The sequence below is a fragment of the Chinchilla lanigera genome, unplaced genomic scaffold (assembly GCF_000276665.1).
Source record: "Chinchilla lanigera isolate Chin_1 unplaced genomic scaffold, ChiLan1.0 scaffold00030, whole genome shotgun sequence".
In the NCBI taxonomy this organism is placed as follows: Eukaryota; Metazoa; Chordata; class Mammalia; order Rodentia; family Chinchillidae; genus Chinchilla; species Chinchilla lanigera.
Window position 1 is genome coordinate 17429024 of NW_004955431.1, and position 14581 is coordinate 17443604.

The window sequence follows — 14581 nt, forward strand, 5'->3', positions numbered from 1 at the left end:
GTGCCTTATGATTTGGGTTCCTTTTCCCTTGCCAGCTGATTTGCTCATAAGGGAGATAAGCGCTCAGGTCAGGGAGCGGAGTCTCACAAGGAGAAGCAGGATGGTCCGTGTCTTCTCCTGTCCCTTTGCCCAGATGATAGGAGTTCACCATAAATTCACAAGTTACATGGCGGAAATTTCCAGCAGCTAGAACAGACTCACTAGGCAGTCTCCAGAAAATGAGTTCACGGTACACACACCCCACTCACTCACCCGCTTCCCCTCCACCCCATCTAAGGACAGTGCTGGAGGAAAAGCTGGTAGAAAGGCTGTGTGGATGAGGAGGCCAGCCGATGGCACCCTCTAGTGGGAGACTGACTCAACCTCAGAATTACACCTCTTCTCCCCAAAGAGGGAGAACCCCAGAGGCCTTCATGAGACATCATAAATGTCTTGCAAGGAAATACCCACCTCACAAGATCTCCGGGACTTTAGCTTCTTCCTCAGTAAACTCAGGGAGCGGAATCATGAAGCCTTCTTTGCCTTTCAGCCAGAAAGTTATTTGTTCTCCTTTGCCCTGTGGGAGGCAAAGGGGCAGCTGGTGAATCCACAGAGCAGGAGCTGCCCCGGAAGCCTGGCTGGTGGGCCTTGCTGGCCAGGACAGCAGCAGCTGCTCCTGTAAGGGACAGCCCTCCTCACCCATGGAATCTTGGCGATTTTCTTGGGCTGTGCTGACTTGCCTAGATGGACAGTCAGTCATGCCCTGCGGGGGAGGGCCAGTGGAGACTAAAACCAGGGAGTTGCAAAAAATCTTTTAAGCAGTAATAAAATCTGCTGAACTCTAGTATGAGCTGCGCACGCACTGCATCACTTCCTGTACCTGGTGACACCTAATCCTTACTTCCAGCATTATCATCATTTCCACTGTACAGACCACAACACCAGCTTCCACAGGTGGACAGCTACAAGCAGCGGGGCAGGGCCCCAGGGCTAGGTCTACACCGCTGCCTTCTCCATAGTCCTCTTCTCTCCTGAAGTCAGGGGCTGGGACCCGGCGTCCCAAGGCCGAACTCAGCAAACCAGGGAGCTGAGGCCCTCCCTTGTCTTTCACTTCTCCTTGCACCATGGTGACCCCCACTGTCCCCATGTGCACACCTCCAAGGTGTCCCTGAGAACATCTGGAGAGGGGCAGGTGCTCCTGTCCAGGGAAGGACAACGCTGAGGGAATGATGACAGTGCATTGTGGTGCCTCCCAGGACAGGGTGAGGCCAGGCTGAGCGAGAAGGGAGAGGAAACGGGATGGAGAGAGACGAGATACTACTAGTATCCCGAGGCCAAGCCAATGGGCTTCTGTCCCTTCTACCGGGCACTTTAACCAAGGTGTGGGGACACAGACAAAGGGTGGGCACTATAATCTCACTGCTCTGTGTGGCAGATAAGAGTTCCAGTGGAAGCTATGAGACCACTGGTGGCAGAGACAGGAAGCGTCCCATCAGGGGTCGTCTGGGTGTTTCCTGTGGGCCAGTCCATGTGTGGGCCTCCGAAGAGACTGCACGGACTTCTCCAAAGGAAAGAGGCCTGACAGACAGAACTTCCAGAGACGCCCAACGGGTCTTCACGCGCCACTGCACGGACATTCATTTCTCCTGCCAAACCCTTCAACATCTCCACAAGGCACACAAATGAGGCAGGTGAGGCCCTGGGGCCTGGTCTTACCTTGACCAGAATGGTGCCTCTCCTTTGCAGATGGTACCCTCCCATGGCCAGCAGGGCGCCCGCAGTGCTTTGAGAGACATGGATCCGGAGAGCTGCCATAAACCAGTCATCGTCTTGTTATCCCACTGTCATTGAGCTGTCAGCGGGGAGGGGGGCTGCTTCCGAAGGGGAAGCTACCTATTTATATTTTTTGATTCCCCAGAGCCTCTCATTAAACAAAAAGTACAAGCAATGGCTGAAACCTGGGACACCAGCCAGGTATTTTTGGGCCTGCTCAAACTGCACGTCCAGTTTCCAAGCAGAAAGCAGCACTGGCTCAATATCTAAGTTGGCAGTTCCCGAGGATGGAGGCTCCCCAGGCTCCCCAAGCTTTCTGCGTAAGCGGGGACATACTACTGAATAATGTTCCTTGCAACAAGAAACCCAAATAGAATCAGGTTTGGAGGCTACATAAGCAACCGTCTTTCAACTTTGTTCTGAGAACGTTTCCTTATAAGAGGAAGTTTAAATCTGTGTTTGAGACTTGGTGGATTGACTTAGGCAAAAAAAGAATCATAAGGGAAATTATGTGTACATTTTTATATCTTGTGGGAAATCTATAAATTTGAAACTGTGTGAACCTAAACTCTTTCAAACTGAATTACTGAGCATTTTTTTTTTCTCCACGTCAGGATGGATAAATAGCATATATGTGTCTGGCAAAAATCAAGGCAAAAAAGTTACTACAAAGCAAAAGATTGCACTGTTTGTTGGAGTTACTGGTCATAGAGGTTTTTGTAAGCCCAAAAATGGACCATACATCAGGGATGGGAAAAGTAGTACACTCCACTGTTTGTGTTTGCAAATAGGATTTTATTGGAACATGCCTGCACTGTTTTTCAGCTACCATAGCAGAATTCAGTAATTGCAACAAGCTCTGTGGCCCGTAACGCCAAAAATGCTTACTGTCTGTCCCTGTTCTGGAAAAGTTCTCCCACTCCTGCTCTTGGTTTAAATTATTCTATTATGTGTGTGTATGTTCAGAATGAAAAGTCTTGGGGGGAGGTAGGTGTGTTTACATTACTCCAATAGAGCAGAATTCGAAACCCTGGCTATACACCTTGCGATCGATCCTTGTCGGCAGTGAATCATGATCTTATCTCCCAGATGGAAAACAAGAGAAAAATGCAAACGAGTCTTCTAAAAATACTCTCTGGTTAAAGATAGGGGCCTGAGGGACAGCGATATTGGGTTTACAGAGTGCTGTAAACAACACCCACGCAAACTGCTGCTTTCCATTCTGGATGCCATGTTCACGGTGTCACCAAATAGACAGTATCTGGGCATGGTGATTCCCACCACGCCAGCCACCACAGGACCTGAGGACACAAGAACCAAGGGGTGTAACTGGCTGCAGGGAGCCCACCAACTCAACAAAGGCAACTCAACAATTATTCATTAAGTTCCTGTTGGGGCAGAGCTTGCCCATATGTCCTACTTTACAAAGAGACAACCTACAGACCCACAGGCTTCTGAGGGGAAGCAGCACAACCAATTAATGACCATGTTTATTCATGAGCTAGAGATATACACAAAGCCTACAGTGGTACCAACATGGAAATAATTAATTCTGATTGGAAGTCAGATTTTATTTCAGTGAGACCTGAAAGATAAATTTGAGTAAGACACTGGCTACATAATTTTCAAGATCCAGGGCAAAATAAAAATATAGGACTCTGTTCAGAGAGTATTCAGAATTTCAAAACAGTGACAGAAAAGTATTAAATCAAGTAGGGATCACTTCTGCATAGGCCATATGCCCAGGAATTTAACAAAAATAGAACACATCAAAGGGCACTTGATACAGACACATGGAAGAAAAGTAGCCCAGTACTGTCCTAGTTTTTGTTCTTCCTCTTATTTTTGGTTGAACATCTTGGAGTCACTGTGTGTCCTTGATCACACCAAGCAACCTACCTGACTGGAAGTATACATGCAAGGGCAATTTTTGATCCCCTTGACATTCTTACCATTCAGTGATGGTTCCTAAAAGCCTTAGCCCTGGGTCTCAAACCCACAACTACCTGCCGCTATACCTGGGCCATAAGGTCACCTGGAATCAGTTCTGACTACCTGTATGGAGGCCAATCCGGATCTTGAGCTTCTCCTCAGGCATGTGCCCAATCTGGAAGTGGAGGGTGGCACTGAGGAAGTGCAGGGCCATGGTGGCAATCTGGTCAACGTGTTGGGTCCCATTGCGGATGGGAAGTCCGCTAGCCACCATGTAAGCATCTCCAATGGTTTCCACCTGAAAATAAAGCAAGAAAATTTGCTTTCCATGAGGGAGGCGGTGGGCAGAGAGTGGGGATGGGGCCATAGGTCAAAGCTTCTTATTGTTTATCCCTGCCTTGAGGCACCATATTTGAAGATTCACACTTGCTGACTGCCACCCCATCCATGTCCCAGCATTTCCTCAAGTCCATATTCTCATTCCACCTCCTCCAAGAAGCCTTCCTTCCCTGAGCCCCGCTCCTCATATAGTAGAAAATGCGCCCCCCCACCAGCCAGTGTACTTCAGTTTGTTAAGCGCCCAGGTAATAGTTCTTGTTCCAGATCTGGTTGCTTCTGTCTTTTAGAAATGGCTGGTCACTGTGACGCACATTGTGTAAACCAATCCCCCAATTGACAAGTTATTCTGCTTCTGTACCTCCTGCTTGCTTATCGCATGTAAGCACTCAACCACCAGAGATCGGGGCCTGATATTCAAGAATGATCCCAATCAGTGCCCATTGATGTAAATAAATCTGCCTCCAAATCCTGGGTGTCCTTTCAGTGTTTCTGCTTGCTGTTGTACTCACAGCCATTCACATCCTAAAGCCAACTGTGGAGGTGACCATATTTCCCTGCCAAGTTCAGAATCAGTGAGCCAGCCCTGGGCTGATGGCACACATCTCAAAGGGTCAGGTGGATCCACCAAGGGGATGCATCCTACCCAACCCGAAGTGTCCTCACCCCACACCAGGGCTCTCACACACGTTTATAGATCTGTACACATGGTGCATCACACAAAATGTATTCATTTAGATGAATCAAAACACAGGCATCTTCTTTATCTGTCTTCTTCTCCCTGAATCCTTCTAAAAGCAATTTTCAGGTCCTTCATTCACAATACAGAAATAAATGACAATCAGAAGCTTTAATCCTTTCCAGATATAATCATATTTAGCAGAATCCAAAGATGACACAGGAAGGGTGGACCTTCAGGCATCACCAGGTAGTCAGGACACTTGTGTCCTGCTGACCCCCAAATTACAAAAAAGTCAACTATTCAACAAGCCCAGCCTGCTTCTAGGATGCCTCTCCCAGCACAACAGCATTATTTAGAAATATAAATTCCAATGCTAGCATCACTGAGAGGGTAACTGGGAAAACCCCAGACGATGCTGTCCCAAGCAGAACAGGTGCTGGTTGGGTTGGGAGGGGATCTGCTCTTAAAAACCACCCACATGTCCTGTCTTTCACCCTGGAACAAGGCATCTTGTGGAGAACATTGAGGGATACATTGAGGACCTGTCACTGAACATTATGGCCATACTGTCACCCAAATTTTGCTGGTCCCAGAATGGTGGGCAGAGGCAGAGTGCTGGCTGCTGGGGCACCTGCCCCCAGGCACGTGTGAGTGTAGACACATGGCACTGCCCCTGGGACCGTGATCTGACCCCATTTAAACTGTCAGAAAACTCCTAAAAGTCACCAACACTACTACCCAAACAAAGCCTGATTCTCTAAATTTTCTATTAGTACATGTTTGCAGTATGTAGTGGTTAGGTTAATCTCAGGGAGTTTGAGAGAAGGGGAAGATCAGCTGACAGAAGTTTAATGACTCTTTTAAAATGTGTTTACTAGCTGGACATGGTGGTGCATGTTTGAGCCACGACTCAACAACTTAGCAAGACCCTCTTTCAAAAATAAAAATAAAAGCAGCTGGGGATATAGCTCAGTGCAAAGGCTGTAGGTCTGGCCCCCAAGTACTGCTAAAAAAAAAAAGTGTTTACTGTGAGAATAAAATAACAGAAGGAAACAGGCTAACATGCAGGGCACAGCCAGCAAAGAGCATGTACTCCTGTGGAGCCAGGGTCTCTCACCTTGTACACATCGTAGGTTTCAATGATGCGATCAAATAAACTGTACAGGTCATTGAGGAGTTTCACCACTTGCAAGGGGGAGCTGAAGGAACACAGCTTTGTGAACCCAACGATGTCGGAGAAAAAGATTGTCACAGACTCAAACAATTCCGGTTCCACAGACTTTCCAGCGATGAGTTGTTCTCCAATGAAGCTAAAACCAGAGAAAAGATCCCGGTTTTTTGTTTTTGTTTTGCGGGGTAGCGGGGAGAAAGTGTTTTTCTTGTTTTGTTTTGTTTTGTTTTGTTTGGGGGGGTTTGGTGCCTGAAATCAAACTCAGGATCTCAGGGAAAGATCATTTTTAACAGGACTTCACTTCTGTCACCTACAGACACCCCTCACCCCACCCTGCCAAGTTGCACTGCCAAGACACCGGCTACAAGCGTCAAGTTGCATTCAGAGGACACATTTTACTTGGTGCCTGTAAACTGGGGGAAGGGACAGGCAGCAGGTCACATAAATGCCTTTAGGAAAGAGATTTTCTTGCCGAAGGCATCTCATTTTTCCCTGTCAGTGACCGAGTTTGATTATAAAGTCTTAGTCTGCAGATGTGAATGTAATTCACCGATCCACACGTCAGTACGTTTTCATTTCAAGCAATCTCACGTTACTAACAAATTCAAATGCTTGCCTCCACTTCTTTGGTCAAGACACAGAAATATACAGGAATTTTAATATCCAAAGCTTCTACAAAATGTTGAGAGGGTGAGCAGGTGAAAACAGACTCAAAACGGAAGCAGTTTTTAGATGTGAGATCAGGGTATGTCTTGTACTACTGTGCTTTGCAAAGGTTTTCCTAGGCCGCTCGTCATTAGCCCGAGTCATGAAATTAGAGCGCCCTCTGGTGGCCCTCTTCTGTTGCTTCCCTCACCATCTCCACCTACTGATTTGGGGCTGGAGGGGGTCCCTCTGTCTCCCTTAAAGGGTGTACCCAAAAATGCTTGGCCTCTTTTAGAAGAACCTGACATTTTCTTAATAAAACAATAATGTAATAATCCCTCTGCAGGCAGCTTCACAAGACTTGCTCCTGAGTTCTTTGTCAAGACTCCCACTGCCTGGGCTACCTGGGCTACCTGGGCAACATGGTGGACAGCAGCTTCTCCACCTTCCTCTTCTCTGCCATCAGCTGGCTGGTCCTCTCTTCCACCACTTCCTCCAGGTGACTGGCGTACACTTCCAGCTTGCCCATCAGACTGTCTAGGATGTTCACCTGGCTTTAAAAGAACCCAGACATTAACGCCTTCTTCCAGCAATCGTAGAGCTGCAGCAGAGCACAACTTCCAGCTGTACATTCCAAGAACGCATTTCGTGCCCCTATGATTTCCTACCTCGGTACCGCCGGGGCATAGCAGTGACATAACAATGGCAACAAGGCCGCAGGGCGGGACAGAGACCCTTTCCCGGCTCTGTGAGCTTGGGCTGCCCCCTTCACCGCGCTGAGCCGTAGCTTACGCATTTGGAAAATGAGGGTAATAACATGTATCTCCTGGGTTGTTCAGAAAATGTAAGGAGCTAATGTGTGTGAAGTGCAAGAGGCGGGGTCTGGCATCCAGTGGGCATCAGTGACACTTTCCTGCTCCCCACCGTGCTCCATACCAAATGCGGATGTCGGGATGTCAGATGTCTTTTTAGATTGTCCAATGCAAGGGACGTGTCTAGATCCTACAGGTTCTTGTTTTAGAAGGGTCTTCAGCCAGGTGTGGTGGTGCATGCCTGTAATCCCAGCACTTGGGAGACTGAGGTAGGAGGATTGTGTGAGTTCAAGGCCAGCCTGGGCTACAAAGTGAGTTCAAGACCAGCCCAAACTGCATAGTGAAACCCTGTCTCAGAAAGACCCCCAAAGAAAAAATAGAAGCGTCTTCATAGAAATCATTTGAATTCCTTATCTTGGCCATGTGTGGTGGTGCACTCCTGTAATCCCAGCACTCAGGAGGCTGAGGCAGGAGGATCCTTGCACATTTGAGACCAGCCTGGGCTACCAAGAGAGCTCAAGGCCAGGATGAACTGCATAGCAAGACCCTGTCTCAAAAAGACAAAAAAAAAAAATCTATCTATCTATTTATCTATATCTATATATATATTCCTTATCTTTTAGGTGAGGAGACTAACACTCAAACAAGAAATCATCTTAATATTACACTACAGTCCCTGAGTAAAAAGTAAAAAGTCAACATGGACCATTATGTTAATTAAATGTATTTAACCACTCCATAAATTATGCATAGATCCAAACATCACATTTTATATCAAAAATTAAACAATTTTTTATTCATCAGTTAAAAATAAGATAAAAACAAGACACTTAAAAACTACTCCAGTTTGGAAAATCCAGGGCTGATATTCAGGTAGCTAAATGGCCACGTCGGGAGCAGACATCCGGCTCTCAGCCCCAACCTCCTTCTACCGACTCAGGCTACTTCCAATACGCGCTGTCTTCATACAGCCAGTGTTTCAGTGATATCATAACTCTGGTGTGAAGAAATCTACCCCTGAGAGAAGGATTTGAGAGGCCCCCACAATCTACAATCAGTAACTTCCTCCAGGGCTGGGGCTGCAGCTTGGTGCAGAGGCTTGCCTACCTAGCGTGTGAGAGGCCCGGGTTTGATCCCCAGCACACACACACAAAACACAAATAAAGAATTGGGGGAAAAGAATCTTAAGTTGGTGAGTAGCTTTTATTCCATAGCCCAATTCCAACTGATTCGTTTTGCCCCTTAAAATGCTGATTTGCAGAAGATGCTGAGGCTATGTCAAAGCTCCCTGGGAAAGAGAGCCTTTGCTGGTTAGCGATGTCTGAAACAGACAAAGAGGGCGGAGAAGTATTAGCGTCCGACACATTCGTATGAAATGAAGGTAGGGTGTCTCGCTCTACTTTAATCAGCACGTAGCCCGCTTGGCATGTAGGTAGGCACTGAGTGAATGAAGGAAGGCGGAGGGGTGGCGGGATGGAGGAGGGGAGAAGGGGAGGGAGACAAGGGAGGGAGAGAAGGGAGGGAGAGAAGGGGGGAGGGGACACAAAGAACCCTCACAGCATGAGTTGTACAGTTCTAGTGGCCCCGATGCCTAGGACAAAACATTTCTTGCACATCTAACTCACCCGTTGGGACTGGCTTCTCGTAAAGCTTTCTTGATGGAAGCGAACGTGGGCCTTTCATCCGGGGATTCCTCCCAGCAGGCCCTCACCACGACCATGATCTTGTCATCGCCCTTCTCCTCGCACAGGGAAGGTCGCAGCGGCCCGGCTGCTGTGGGCTCTCTGATCTGCTTGATGATTTCTGCGATGTGTTTGGGATGGAGATAACCAAAAGTCTGAACTTTGTCACCCAGGGTACCTCCCTTTAAGCCTGAATTGTGCTCTTAAGTTTGTAAACTGAGTTTCAAGTAAGTGGAATATTTAGAACTTCAGAGCAGTCGGAGTAATTTAATAATATTCTGAACCCTTGTGGAAAATGCAGGGCTCTAACAGAAAACATAGAAGCACCCTCTGATTAATCAGTTTCCAAATCAAGATTTTTTAAAATAGAACTTTCATTGGAGGGAATCACACCTCCGTGTGATTTTAGGGATGCATAAGCATTTAGTGCGGCAATCACCAAAATACACTTTATGCCATTTTGCATTCCATATAATATGCCACATAAAAGTAATTTTAACAAATAATAAGTACAACTGTCACGGAGCACCTCTCTACCCAATATGGTAAACCTAATGTCTCTTGCTTCCTCGTTGGCTTCTACCAGTGTTTACTAAGCATTCTATTTAACCACACTTGTAAAGGAAAGAGTATTTTGAGAATAATGTACACATATCTGTTATAAAAATACTGTGGCTGCAATAACATGGATGAATTTTAAATGCATGTTACTAAGAGAAAAAATAAAGCCAGGATGAAGAGGCTGTATAGGGTATTGCTCTATTTATACGTTCTGGAAAAGGCAAAATTATACAAATCACAGGTGGCCAGGAGTTTGAGGAGGACAGGAGATTTGAGTAGGTGAAGTACAGGAGAGTGTTTGACAATGAGGAAACTGTCCCATATGCTACTATAACGGTGCTCACCCGACACTTTGTCACTGCCAAGACCTGCAGAACTTGACAGCCCAGAGTGGACCTTGAAGAAGGCAAAATTGAAAGAATAATACCAGTCAGGAAATGAGAGGACCTGAAGATGGAACGCAAACAGGGACAAGGGATAGAACCGCGTTACCATGTACGCTGTAGGCTCACTGGAGGGGGCCGGGTGGAGGGGTGCTGACCTACGTAGCTTCCAAAATAAGACGAGATGATGAAAGATCAAAGGCGTGGCTCATAATCACTGTGCCTAATCACTTCCCACAGAGGGCCAAGCTAACAAGAACAGAATCACTATCCACACACACTGCGACTAAACAAATAAGGAAATGAATGGCGGAGCGTGGAAGCCAGCATTCTCCTGTGGGCCAGAGAGGCGGCAAGTGGGAGACTGGAATGACCCAAGGTGGTGCTGAATTACACGTGGAAAGGCCAACATGAGCTCTGTTTGGCTTTATCTAGGTGCAGATACATATGTGTGTAATTACAAGTGTGTGTGTACATCTGGCACGGTACACACGGGCACATTTACTTGCCTACCCCCTGAGACAGCCAATCAGCAACTACACCCCGGGAGCAACAAGCACACCTAAGTCTGGGTCTTACCTTCTGACACAGTTCTCCAACACAAAAAAGGCAAGGCTTTTGGAAGAATTGGCTGCTTCTAGTACTGGGACAGAGGAGCTCTCGATAAGCCTGGAAAGCTTTGCTACACTGGAAGGTAGCAAAGGCAGGTATACTGCTACCTTCCAGAGCAGCAAGGTGCTCAGAACAAAACAAAACAAAACACCATAGCAATGGTTGTGTGTCAAAGAGATTCAGACACCAACTACAATTTGAACAGCCAAAGGTGGAATGATTTGAGCAATAAAATAAAGACAGTAGCATTAGATTATAACCCAAGCATACAATAAATATACATGAACCCACACTGATAGAAATAAACAGCAGGCAAATCTGACACAGAGCTGAATTCCAGATTTCCGTAGGTATTCTTCCCTGGAGGAGGCAGCACCTCCTTCCCTTCAAAGGCGGGCGTCGCTGTCCCATACCTCCAGCAGAAGAATGGAGAAAGGAAACGCAGTACTTACGCATCACAGAGTACTACTCTGCCCTAAAGAAAGATAAGCTGGAGTCTTTTGTAGGAAAATGGGTGCACCACGAGACCATGATGTTAAGTGAAATAAATCAGACACACAAGCTTAAATAGTGCATGGTTTCTCTTACATGACCTAGAGTACAAATAAAAAGCAAAATAGAAATTTTGTATGTATGTATATACAGGATAGTTAACATGGTTGTTCTACTGCCTGCTATTTCTTTGCTGAAAGAAACTGTCAATGAGTCCTTGATTGATCAATATTGCATGTCTCTATCTGTTTTCATGAGAAACCACTTTGAAGATATCAATATGTAATACAACAAGCATTGTTAATTTCCTACCACTTTGTAACTGTATTTCTGTACTGTTCTTTTGCTATTTTGTAAAAGGTTGTCTGTCTGTTAATGTTTTCCTCCTTTTATTTTTAAAATTAAAAAAATAAAATAAAAAGCAAAATAAAAGACAGACAATAGGAAGTGGGAGAGAGAACATTCTCAAAGGGAAAAGGATTAAGATGGAGGGAGGGAGGAAGGGATAAGGGGAAAAAAGAATTAGGATGCGTTATATACATGTACCAACTCTACACAAGCAGTACAAACATTATGAACTGCAAGCATGTACACACACACACACACACACACACACACGGAGGAGAGCAAGGAATAGGTAGGGGGAAGGGAAGGAAATGAAACCAGTTGAAAAATTAATTCAGTTGCATTACGTACCAACCTGTACCAACTTTCCACAAAGAATGTAAACATGTACTACACACATGTACTAAAACTAAAAAAAAATTTAAAGTGTGGCTTCACACAGTGACTATTTCCTACAGTCAATATAGAAGGGGGAAGTCAACAATAACTTTCCAGTGGAGAATCAACAAGCACTACCTCAAGCAGGTGATCAAGGGAAACATCAACCATGAGAGTCATGGATAGTCGTGCCTCTACTAGGACATGATTTACTTCCAGAATCTTCCCTCAATGCACTCATAGCCCCAGTCTAGCCATGAGAAAAAGGGGAAAAATAAGACAATTGAGAAGGATATTCTACAAAATATCTGACTAGAAAAACTCTTCCCAAGTGTCAAGGTCATTAAGAAAAGGAAAGTCTGAGAGACATTTTCCCACAGAAGTTTAAGGAGCTGTGCTGATAAACTATAACATGCTGCCCTGCATAGGATGTTGAGACAGGAGAAAGACATAAGAAAAACTAAATAAAGTATGAACTTCAGTTAATACATTTAGCAATTTGGGTTACAAAATCATATGTAAAATATCCTCTTGCTTATGTCCACATTATAATGCCTAAAGGTATTCTAAAAGAATCTGTATTCTGGGTAAGTGTGTTTTACTTCCTAGATGAAGCACAGCTCAAGATAAGACTCAACAATGGCTTCAAGAGAAGTGACAGAAGCCTCAGTCCTGGATCTTCTGCTGTCCTCAATTTTTGCCCCTCAAAATCTCATGACAGTCAATAAAATGATGTAGAACTTTGAGAGCAAAAACACGCCATGGTCTGCACCCTGGGGATGTGTGTTTGTTACCTGGTTCTGTGCTACCAACGCTTCTAACCTGTAATCTCTAAGTCTGCCGGTCACTTTGGTGTAGTTGCTCTTTTCTTGAGGCAATGGATTCATGGGGCACGGGTGGGGCATGTACAAATAAATATAAAACAGTATTCTGGACCAACCTCCACATTTCCAGAGAACCAGGTCTAGAGCGGGGCCTGAAAATGCACATCTCTAACAAATTCCTAGGTGACGCTGAGGCGCTAGCCCACGGACCACACAGACCAAGGCCGGTGCTTCTCAGACTGTGGCTCGCCCAGGCACCGGGTGGAAATGCCCATTCTCTGGCCTCGCTGCAGACTTAGAACCGACTCAGAACCCAGAGAGGCCATCTAGCAGCTCTACGTTTTAGCGATCCTGCCGGTGATTCTGACACCGCAGAGTCTGAGAGGCACTCACCTGCAGCGCACAGAGGATTAATATTGACTCAGTTCCTGGCACCAAGTTTGTTTACAGGGAAGTGTGGGGAGCTCACAAAAGACCTGTGTTTGTCCATAAATGAAGAACACACTGTGTTTTTCCTGGTTGCCATATTGTGTTCACACAGTCCAGGCCCCTGGGACCGTTTCTCCTCCACTTTTGTGAGGGCTGCGACAAGGAGAGATACGGTATATTGACTGTCCACAGACAGCTCCCAACACCAGTTCGGGCACAGACTGGCAAGGCCCGGTGTTTGCTGGGCCGAGGGGCTGCAGGTGACCTGCCTGAGCTCAGTCTGGGAGTATCTGCCTAGCAGTTTGGATCCAAAGTCAGGTACACCTGGATCTCGAGTTACCTTTTTTGGATCAGTCTCACCTCTGTCTCATTTAGTCACAAGTTAGAAACTGAAATCCTGTTTTAAAGCAACTGCGAACACTGCAGTCTCTTGTTTTTATGTAAAGATGAAACTTGAGATAGGCCAGTGGAGAAGGGAAGAAAAAAATGAAGAGAGAAGGTGGGACTGGGCTCACTTTGAAATTCACACCCCTGCACACATATGCTCTCTCCCCTACAGTGTTTCTTAACCAGAACTCCTGATTCTAACTCCTAGAATCACCCAGGGAGCTTTCTGAACCCTGTATCCCACGCAGCTCCCCAGAGAATAACATCAACTCTCTAGGGCTGAGGTCCAGGCCCTGGCATTTAAGAGACAGTGCAGCAAAAAAAAACAAAAAAACAAGCTTGAATATATCCTTGGTCAGTGGACTGTCAAGCAGCATTTATCACAAAACTTAAATATGCTTAAAACACAGTTATTACTTCTGTTTCATGGCTAGAAATCTATCCTGAAGAAATATTCAACCATATGTGGTCACCACTGCAATTTGTAGAGCAAAAAAATGGGAAACACCCGTGACTAATGTATGGATAGTTTCGCCAGGAAAAAGTCTACAGTTCTTAAGAAAGAATGAGGTGGATTTGTAAATAGGAATGTGAGGTGAAGGCTGTCCAGGCAGAGGGAGGAAGGTGTCCAAAGGGCCTGGGAGGGCTGTGTCCGGCATTACGGAGCATGGGAAGGTGGCCAGTGTGACTGGAGCGGGTGAGCCATGGCGACAGAAGTGGGAAGGTGTGGAGGATGAATGGTGATCCCTAAAGGGATATGCTCATGTACTAATTCTCATAACCTGTCAATGTTACCTTATTTGGAAAAATGGTCTTTGTTGAAATTATCTTGGATTATCCATGTGGGACTGTATCCAATGTCCTTACAAGAGATGCAGAGAGAACACTCAGAGAAGGAGAAATCTGAAGATGGTGACAGAGGTTGGGCCATGTGGCCACAAGCCCAGGGATGCTGGAGCAGCCACCAGGTGCTGGCAGAGGCAATGAATGGACCTTTCCCTAGAGCTTCTGTCAGGGCCTGGGTTTGGCTAACACCTTCATCTTGAACTTCAGGCTCCAGAACTGCAAGAGAATATATTTCTGCTGTTGCAGGACAGCAAGTTTATAGTGACTGTTACAGTGGCCCTAGGAAACTAGTACTAAAGGACACCAAGGCCA

General features: G+C 46.0%; 1 protein-coding gene across 1 annotated transcript in view; it reads right to left on the minus strand.

The window, feature by feature from the left end:
- The window catches only part of LOC102028451 (guanylate cyclase 2G-like), a 42273-nt gene that overhangs the window by 1877 nt on the left and 25815 nt on the right, over positions 1-14581 (minus strand). The window contains exons 15-21 of the mRNA XM_013515734.1: positions 8956-9133; positions 6932-7072; positions 5820-6012; positions 3808-3982; positions 2955-3053; positions 1696-1787; positions 451-556 (exon numbers count right to left, since the gene is read on the minus strand). Coding sequence (XP_013371188.1) covers positions 452-556; positions 1696-1787; positions 2955-3053; positions 3808-3982; positions 5820-6012; positions 6932-7072; positions 8956-9133 — 983 coding nt within the window. The 3' untranslated portion in view covers position 451. The remainder of the gene's footprint in view (positions 1-450; positions 557-1695; positions 1788-2954; positions 3054-3807; positions 3983-5819; positions 6013-6931; positions 7073-8955; positions 9134-14581) is intronic.